The sequence below is a fragment of the Erigeron canadensis genome, chromosome 2, assembly GCF_010389155.1.
Source record: "Erigeron canadensis isolate Cc75 chromosome 2, C_canadensis_v1, whole genome shotgun sequence".
In the NCBI taxonomy this organism is placed as follows: Eukaryota; Viridiplantae; Streptophyta; class Magnoliopsida; order Asterales; family Asteraceae; genus Erigeron; species Erigeron canadensis.
The window spans coordinates 33,574,170-33,584,779 of NC_057762.1; the positions used below are offsets into that span (position 1 = coordinate 33,574,170).

At 32.6% G+C, this 10,610-nt stretch overlaps 1 protein-coding gene across 1 annotated transcript; it reads right to left on the minus strand.

Moving 5' to 3' along the window:
- Positions 1-3,139: 3,139 nt before the first annotated feature.
- LOC122588575 (probable vacuolar amino acid transporter YPQ3) lies at positions 3,140-7,064 on the minus strand. The gene is made up of 12 exons (XM_043760712.1): positions 6,687-7,064; positions 6,501-6,543; positions 5,891-5,917; positions 5,680-5,784; positions 5,473-5,588; positions 5,102-5,273; positions 4,595-4,687; positions 4,405-4,500; positions 4,303-4,323; positions 3,891-3,949; positions 3,708-3,798; positions 3,140-3,616 (listed from the first exon to the last, which is right to left on the minus strand). Exons 1-12 carry the CDS (start codon positions 6,956-6,958, stop codon positions 3,524-3,526), a joined length of 1,188 nt encoding a protein of 395 aa, XP_043616647.1. The 5' UTR covers positions 6,959-7,064; the 3' UTR covers positions 3,140-3,523.
- Positions 7,065-10,610: the final 3,546 nt, after the last annotated feature.

Consider the following 10,610-nt stretch of genomic DNA (forward strand, 5'->3'; position numbering starts at 1 on the left):
TAGTACTTTAATTTGTTGTCTTACCTTCATCATAATTGATTCTAATCACTCTCTAACGTACGAGTATTATCATTATTACCATCCTCAAGCAAAATCAAGTTAAATTACCTAACTTTATAGCAAAGATAAAGGATTATGATTTACGAAAAGACATAAAAACATAGATGATGTTGAGGCTTCAAGGGAATAACATATAGTGTTCATTGCCAACAAAGTCGTATTTAATTGTCGGTGATGAATGTGACATATTATTATCAATGTATTCCTGTTCTTGAACTTAACCTAATAGCAATTGTAAGGTTTTGCCACTTTTAGAGCTTCTTTGTTTTTTCACACATTAAAGATCATACCCGTGCGGTCAACATCTCAATAAAATAGTGTGTAGATCGATATTAAAAAGTTATCTATTTCTTTTTTTTTTCATGAGATAAATGGAAAAAGTGATCTTTTACCCTTTCAATAAATAAAATATTACTCATATTAAGTAAATACGGTATGGTTGATTAATAAATATAATAATAACAAGATAGATGATACTTGTATAATGCATATATTAAAATTCAAAACTGAACAGGAAACATATATCACGTCAGGCATTTTCGTTGTAAGTCATGCCTTTTGAATTAGTAAAAACAAAGTAACCTGACAATAGGTTGATGGCTTATCAATAAAGTCTTCGTGTCTTAGAGTTGTACCGGAGTCCTAGTTCCGTTCTTTACATTTCTGAGAATAGGTGAAGGGAATATATGGGGTATGTTTGAAAGTCATTTGTTCCATCTTGGTCATTTAGGTAGGTGAACAATAGTTTGCTATTAAGAAAATAAAAATAAAGATACAAACTAACGAATTAACCTTTTACGTCTTTACTGGTTCTCTACGTTGTGCCATATTCACCGAGTTTATTCAGATCAAATACGGCCATAGCCGTTGCTAGAGGACTAGAGCCGAATTTTGATAATTGATAGTCAAAGAAAAGAAAAGGTAAAATGATTTACAGTTGACCCATTGGGCTCTTTTAGCGACATAACTTAATATGGATCGGACAACATGTAAACTATTTAAGTGAACCTGTTCAATGAGTGTCGGCCCGTGCTTGACCGTTTGTCCTAAATGGCTTAATTTGAATTTGGATGTTTTTTTTCTTTGTTACGTACAATTGGAAAAAAAAAAAAAAAGAAAACGTCCGAGTATGCTTATTAATTAAGCTCGATTATAGATGATACAGGTTAGACCTTGGGTAAAAGTTTACGGTTATATCCTCTATAGAAAAATCCACGTATTCCAACCATATCAACATTACCCTTGAAGAAAAAAAATGGGTGGCATGATATACCTTTTTTATACCCGTCTTATTTAATTGTCTTATTTTGACTGGTTAAGTTTTTTTCTTTGATTTTGACTGTAAATATCTTTATTTGTGTCATATATTAGTTCATGAAAGTTATATCAATGAAAAGTACATTAAAACTCAATCAATTCATATGTATTATATCAAATGTTATATAACACAAACAAGTATATTTACGATCAAAGTTGAAAATAAAAATACTCAAAAAGTCAAACTAGAACATTTAATATGGGATGAAGGGAATATCTAGTTTGGTAAATATGTCGAAAGTTGCTCAGATAAAATAAGTTTTATAGAAAATAAAAGTAGTTTTTTAGTCTTATATATAATGATATTTACATGAGAATCAACAAGTAACCCAAATTGTGATATTCGACCCAATTGGTTGAAACATGTCATAAAAATGAATAATGATAAATATGCATAATAATATGCCTAAAAGCATGCCTAATACATTTAAATTTTGACACATGGATTCCACATATTCTCTTTCATGAATATTACCATTGGATTTACCATGTGTCAATCCCTTCTCATTAGACATACTTCTAGGCTCATATTTTAGGCACATTAATCATATATTAAGGTGACAAAAGTATACAACAAGCGCAACTTAATAGTATATCGAATTAAGCACGGGTTCATGTCATATTTTTATAATAACAGGAAAATGATATTGCTCCATCTACAATAAATCTTGCATAATACAGTTGTACACTACATAATAAAATATGTACCTTTGTGGTAAATGGTTAAATTTTATTATATAAATATCACTCCCCATACATAAAAGTCTAAGGTGATATAAAAGGAAGGGGATTCGATACAAAAATACGTAGCTTTTACATATTCACTCATTGTTACTAGCGTGGCAAATCTCAATAGTTAAATATAGGCTATTTATCATAAAAATCCTCCATGCGGTTAGTCACGTTCTCACGATTCACGAATGACACATGTACTTTTTCTTTTTCTAGCAACTGGTCATCTAATAAAGTCTCATTTTTTGTGTCAACACTCGTTTCTTCATTGAGTCCCCACATACGTTTTACGTGTAGATATGTTGTCTTTATACATGTCCCCTTTAGGCACAATGAAGCTTCTTCAATTTGATATAGTTGAGCCCTTTGGTAGATTTGAAAGAATTTGTTTTGGTTTCTTATAGGATTATTAAAAAAAATTAGAGGTGTATTAAACTTGTTTTGGTTTCTTATAAGGGAGCGAAGAATGTATCTCTTTCCCTCACCACTTTTTTACATTCTCTCTCCTCTTATTCCCTCTCCTATCTCATGCAAGGATTGCTCCTCTTCTCCCCTTACCACTTTTTAATTTAATTCACTAGGTAAGAGATCACTCTTGAGGAGTGGTGTTCACCACCGATACCGTGAGATACCGGGTTGCTCCCGCTGCACTCCCCACCTCTAATAGGATTATTAAAAAAAGGAAAGATTGTAGTATGTAATCTTGTAACTTAACCCCCATGATTTTAATAATTATCATATGTAATCCTGCAACTTTCCACTACTTTGCTATATTTTGTCATAAGAAAAATAATATAAAATTGTCCGGCACCTAAATTTAGGTGTGAAATATCTCACATATTAAATTTTTACTATTTGTTGAATTTTAATTAAATCATATGACTCCCCGATTTTTATGGATTAAAAAAACAATATACATGTGAGTATTTCACGCTTAACTACTTAACAACCTTATATTCCTATCTCTTTTTATCAATAAGTTATCAATAAAATGAGTATAATGATTTATGCATAATATTAGTATTTTCAGTTGTTTGAAACTTGAAAGCAATAATAATTCTAGTACTCGCCACAAGTCCAAAAACCAGGCAGATAAACGCGATAGAAAGTTACAAGTATACTTACCGGTGGTAATACGAATAACTATATTCTCCCCGACAGGCTAAAACAGATTTTCCAACTCAAAATGGCCAAAAAACTAATCTAAATGGTAAAGTAGTGAGAATGTCCAAATTGTTTCGTTACAAGTAAATGCAGATCACGATACCTGTAGAACAATTCGGTTTTCATTTTTCCATTATGTGCCTGAACATTTTAAACTCGGGTTAAAGTACAAAAAAGATCCCGATGTAAGCACTCTATTATCTTTGTTCTTCTCAAGGATCCGCTAGCTTATCATACATAATCAGCACCCCTAGCTTTTGTTGGCTTCTGAATACTCACCATAGTATTCCAGGTCATCATTTTTTTTTTGTAGGTATTTGTAGTACACATATTGCATTATGATCTGTTAAAGTTATTTCGTCAAGGTCAAACAACGATTCGTTAGATATTATATCTAACTCCAGTGTCACAAAAAGAGTTGTATAAAAGGATACAAAGGTATCAAGTGCAACACATGCAGCAGCATCCAGCAGCCAAGGCAAGTTGGCTTTGATTTTTGACCATTCTGTACTCCTTACGAGAATGCTATAATCAGAACGTATAATATTGTCAGTATACGAGAGGAGAGAAAAAAGAGATGTGCTTGTGTGTATGAGCGCGCGCGAGAGAGAGAGGACCTTCCGACGTAAGTGGCATTTGCAACAAGAGCGAAGATGAACATGAGAGGATTCAAACCCTAAGAGAAGTATCAAAATATTGAAAATTACAGATCCAATTAATAACGAATAACTAGATGTGGTAACATGAGCGGGTCAGGCGGGTCGACACATTGGGTAATGGGTCAAAGTTGATCACATGGTACAGTTAAACCAGGCTTCTTAGAATAAATGATTTAGGAGGCAGTACATTACTATATATGCATTACCAATAGACGTTATTTGGGTGACTTCAAACTTGTATAACCAACTCTATCCCTTTGACCCGTTCCCTTTTAGCGAAGTTCTCGTGTGACCCGTTTGAGATAAACCACATCTAAATCGACCAATTCATAACAAATAACAAATGAAATAGCTCTTGCAAGAGACTCACCTCAACGCTGCCTCTTTTAATCTGTTAACAACCATAACAGATGTTTCAGAACGTTTTTCATTTATCAAATAACAATTGAAATGTTTAAGAACCAGGTCTTACATTCAATACAATTTGAGGAATTCGACCACCCATGTAAATTGCCGCCATCATCCAACCTAACCATTGCCCGACCACAGTGCCACTTCCACCACCTTCCTGCAGCACTAATGTAGATAAGAAGCTAAAGCAGTAAAGCAAACAAAACACATCAACTATCTAAATCAACCAAACATTTGGCAGAGGACCGTACTTGCAGCAACTTCCTGCCAACATAAACTTGCATCAACCCCTTGGTGTGTGATGGCAAATTTAATGATGTAGCCAAGAACGCTCCATAACCCGCCTGTCACGTAACATGTCATCAAGATACCAACATTAATCCAAAGATGTTCAAATACATTGTTCGGGTCTTTGAGACTTGCTTATTTACATATTTTTCTGCTGATTGTTTATATTTAAAGCAGACTAGCAGTCTCAAATGGTGTTCTTAGTTCATAAGAAATAAGCACTTGAAACAGTCTTCTAAGTTCATAAGATTATTGTTCTATTTAATGTGGATATAAACTTGTAATAAGACAAGTTAAAAGAATAAGAATAAGAAAAAAGAAAGAAACAAAATAAAATACAACCGAATTTGAAAAAAAAAATAAATAAAATTAGCGGCACAGTTTGTTGCCTGTTTATCTTCTATTTCTTTGTAAAATTTCCATTAATTTCATCGTAAATACAACCAAAATATATTAGAAGGTGGACTTACAGAACGTGGGATGGGTTTGGGTTGGGTAGCAGGCTTGGGTATCTGAACAGATGACTCATCTTCGGAAGAGGAATCATCGTCTCCACCCATTGCAGAAGCTGGACCACTCCTAGTTGGCCATAGATAAGATCGATTGGGTGGCGTTGCACTTCCAGCCATTGATCTTGCTGACCTGCAAACAAAATTACATATCTATGTCTTTCATCATTAGAAAGCTACAATATCCAATGGACTTATGCATACAAGTGGACTAACGTATATACTTTAGGCATGGCCTAGTTGTGTGTATCGAGATGATCCAACAACCAATAAGTTGTTTGCTTTAGTACTAGTTAGAAAATGTGTGTATATGCAAAAAAAAAGTTACATACGTGAAGAAATAATCTTGACGGGGAGATAGCGATGCCTTGATAGCCCGGCTTTTTGAGCTGACAAATCGAGGTTCCTCTCCAATTGATGGTCTAAGCGGTCTCTTAGTTTCCTCCACCTATAAACATCAAAACTTTTAAGTTAACCTAAACATGCCTCCAAGATTCACAAAGAGTATAGGATTCTGTTTTTTTTAAATAATTGCATACCTCCGGGTTAGCTTTAGTATCAGTTTTTCTTGACTTTAACCATGCGTAGAGATGATCATAATATAAGCTTTGCAACACCAGGATTATAGTACTAATTGTATAAAGCTGCATTCAAATAATAAATTTCAACAAACCAACTATTAATCATCAAAATTTTACTTCCTCTAGCTATTGAAACTATTTTAAAAATGGCCATAAACATAAATATTACCGCAGCTGTGTAATACTGGGTTGGCAACTGCATCCACAAAGTTACAACATATTAGAACGATTCCATTAAAAATAAAGTTGATATACAATAATCGCTCCGTCCCATTTTCAATGTCTTCTTTTTATCGTATTTTTTTGTCTCAAAATGATTATCATTTAATCATAAATAATCGAATACCTTATTTTACACTTACTTAATTTCTTGAAACCTCTATTTGGAAAGGGAACTAAGCTTTGCATAAAGTAAAATAACATCCAATATTGTGTTCTACTGGTCATGGGACCCAATACCATATTTGACGGTATATGTGAAAGGAGATAACAGTCTTAGCTCTAAAAAAAGTAGAGAAGCTGGTTACAAAAAAGGACCTCTCTGCAAGGAAAAAGATCACTTGATCCGAGCGCCTTGCTTTGTTTTATGGGTTTTTTCGCTTAACAAATTAGAACTAATTAACCTTTGAATGTACGGATTAAAAAGACAAATTTAAATGCACTTGAGACAAATAAAATTGAGACAGAACAAGTATATTGATATTGATATACCTATATATACTTTATAATTTGTTAAAATCATTCACAACTATAAAATTTCTTATTCAAAAGATTTTTACCGTTGCTGGTTCAAGAAGACATCCCACAAGATTAAAGATATCCCTGCACCATATAAGAAAAATGCATACAAAATATATAAAAATAATAAATTCAGGTGACCCATCAAAGAATATATATATATATATCTCGTTGAAAACAACGATGTTTATATGGATTATCTATATATATAGATAAAAGTTAATTACCCGGCAATCCATGTAAGGAGAAACAAAAGGGAAACACCATGGCTAGATTTGGTACGAAAGTTGGTGATAATTTGTGGGATTTCAGCCACACCCCAACAAACAAGGCTAACAATACCCAAACCAAAAGATATTTCATCTTTAAGGTTACATAAACAATCTTTGAAATATTTGTCAACCCAACCAACAACACATGGTTTATTTTGTTTTACACAATATGATGTACTTGTGCTTAAGGTGTTGTTGTTGTTGTTAAGGAAAAAAAACAGCTTCATGTTTAACAAGATAATTGTGATTCTGTTTTTGACTTGAATTCTAACGCAAAATGTGGTATAGGATTTTGTGTGTTTAATATTTTATGTATTTTTATATGGGTGAGAAGAAGGTGGAAATACACATATTTATGGATGTGGAAGAAGATACATGATGGTAGTTGTTGAAGTAGTGAGGATTGTAATCCGAAATTACGAAATTGGGCTTTATATGTCGTTGGGTTGTGTGATAACAAGTCAAAGGAGATTGAAATAGTGTTTGTGGTGTTTGTTGAGGTCTTGCTCGATTTATCCGGTGCCTTCCCTTTTTATAGCAACAATACTTCCTGTGTAGGACTCTAGGAGTAATTTAGGTTTAGCTTAACACTTCTCATTTCTCTTTTTTATTTTGTAACAATATTATACATTTCGGGCAGTTTTGAAGTAAAGGGCAAAAACCTATTATCGGACCGTGTAACCGGCCAATGCCGATCCATTACGTACCAAATACGTGAAGTATAAATCGAGTTAACTGAGAAACAAAACATTTAAAAGATGTCAATTACAAAAATCAAACAGCTAAACTCATCTTTTAGGATAGTTGAAATTCCCCATCCAGACTTTAATCCTTCATATTTGCAAGAAATGTCTATATATTTCTCCTCATCTCCTCCCACTTAAAAGCAAGAAAAATAAAATATATAAAAAGGCGCATATAACAATAGGCAACATGGTCCCTAATGCACTCCCCAAGTCATAGATGCCTAATAGATGACAATGCTCACGCAGATGTCTATCAGGCGTCAACTAATTTCTATCTATGATATACCCTCCTCCAACTTTATAAAGAATAAATGTTGCGGCGGCAGATGACGGCTTGGTCGAGCGGCGATTGTTGGTGATTGCACGTCGGGTAGTGTAGCTAATTAATTAAAAAGGTTTCGTGCATATATTTAGGAATTAGGAGATAAATAATTGGAGTAATGTAGACAAAATCTCCAATTCCAAATGAGTAAGATCTTAACCGGAAGGGGGTAATTTTTATAAGTGAGTAAAGGATTAAAGTTAAAGGTATGTAGTTAAATAAATTAGGAATTGAATATATATGTAAGAAGTAAACTTTTTCAAAAATGCTTTGGAGTTTAAATGTTTACTTATTATTATTTTTTTTAAAAAAATATTCATATATAATATCCTCTTGATGATATTTGGTTTGTTTGTGGAAATAAAATGTGCATCAAAATTTAAAGGAGTTTTGGGTCAATTTCTTGTCTCTTGTGTTTAGAAAACGTATCTCCCAAAGGATGGTGCAATTAATTAAACATATTTCTCAAAGGATGCATCATGCATCGTTAACAAAGTTTGATGTCATTTACCGGATTATAGATGTTTGATGTCTACCAATTAAGTATGTCCAATTTACAGGTCTGCGAAGAATAGTGAGGAGAAAAGGGAGGGGATTATCTCAAGTTGATCTTAACATGACTAGTTATGTTAAAGTGATCTTGGTCTTTGGATGAAATTTAATGGTCAAGATTTAAATTAAGATGATCTTTGAATCTTGACCATTGATTTTCATTCAAGCGTTAAGATCTCCCCATCTTGACTTAAGTTGGGGATTCAACTTGAGGGAATCCTCACCCAAAAGAAAATGCTAACACTGTACCAAAAGTCTGAATTGAAGTAGGTTTTTGAGTTATTTTAGATAAGCATTCGATTTATAATCGACAAAATTATTATCGACCACTTGGTAACTTGGACATACATTTGAAATTATGTGAATGACCATTTGCATAAATGGACACCCATGTATCATAAAGTCGAATGTTCAAGAACCTAAATATGGTACCTTTGATAACATATTTGATGGACCACATATTAACTTATGTTTCAGACATCTTTAAACCTTTTTGGTAGTATCTTAAATTAGACGTACTGTAACATACATATTATATTAAAGGTACAAGAGGCTTGAATTATGTAGAACTAGACTTAATCCAACATGTGTTGACTTTTAAGTGTAAAGTGTTACGAGTGAAAGTTATAAGCGTTTTGAGTTTTTTATTTATTTCTAATTTAACGGCATATTATTTTACACTATTATTACATTAAACACATTTTCGAGATGAAACTCATGATTCTTGAAAAAACCCTTATTAGTTTCAACAAATAACCAATCATCAATAGATGGATTAGTATATGGTGGAGTCTGAAATTAAAAGGTATTAAATTTAATCATGAACAAAATGTTCTCGAGAACAAAGACAGGGGTTGTTTCTTCTGTAATTGGAGTTGAGTATATGTAAAGGCAGCCACTGAGCCTAGATTTGTCATTCAAAGAAAAATCCACCCTAATAAATATGAAAAATGGGACTTGATTCAAGGTAAATTTTATAGGGTCAAACACCTTACGAATAAGCCACCAACTCCGTTAACATTTTGGGTTTAATTTAAATTTTATAATGAACCAGCTTTAAATGCATCAAAACTTCTTCCAAAATCCAAGGGATGATGACACAACAACGTACTACATACATTATAAAGCAAACCTTTTAACCTCTGCTATTTTGGTCATGATTACACCTATACCTCTGAAAGGAACAATATATATACATAATTAAACTAATATACTAACAACAACCGTAGACCGATTTGATATAATCTCTTCGTCTCATTTTAATGGTTTTATTTTGACTGATCAAGTCTTTTTCTTTTTAACTATAATCGTAAATATCTTTGTTTGTATTATATATTAGTTAATGAAAGTTATATCAATTAAAAGTACATTTAGAACTCAATCAATTCATATATGTTATATCAAGTGTTATATAATACAAACAAAAATATTTTTAGTCAAAGTTGAAAGAAAAAAACTCAAAAAATTCAAACCAAGACACTTAATATGAGACGAAGGAAGTATTAATTTGGAAGAATACCCGAATCGAAACGCTTCGAAAAAATGCCATTCTAGATCAACACCTCCTAGCTAGAGAGCATTCGTGTGATCGTCTCTTGGCATGTTATCAAAACACCAAATTCTCAATCTTTTTATTTTTTATCATACCCGTAATACAGTAAGTGAATCCGAAATATAAAGACAGTGACTTAGGCTAAAGTTATTCTATTTTAACAATTTGTTTTAAGTAAAACAATATTACTTTTTAAGGAAATAATAATTGGCTTTTTTTTTTTGTAAAATTTTTACGTTTTCTGTTGATTAATTAAGTTTAGATGCCTCATGCATGTGTATGGTACTTTGAAGTTCAGAGTACGAGTAATTGAAAGAAGCATCTTCCATATAATATTCCATTTATTAAAGGATCTCCTTTTACATATTCGAATAATATAAAATTTCACATTCTTTTACATAGTAATTAACCGCATCACCAAGTGGTAAGTGTTAATTATTAAGGGCAAGGGTGTAGTCGGCTAATTTTATCGGCAAAATCAATCGGTAAGTAGCGGCATGTCGGCTCCACTACACCCCTCCATTGGCTCTTTTTGGCAAAAAGTATCGGCAAGTTTTATCGACCAAATATTGCCGATCAAAATAGACGTTGGGAGCAAAATTTGACAAAGGAAAGTGTACTTTTTGTTATTGTTAGTGCATTTTCGGGTGACAACATCATTATAGAAGTTTGTCTTGAGTCTATTGAATATGTACCTGTAATAAACG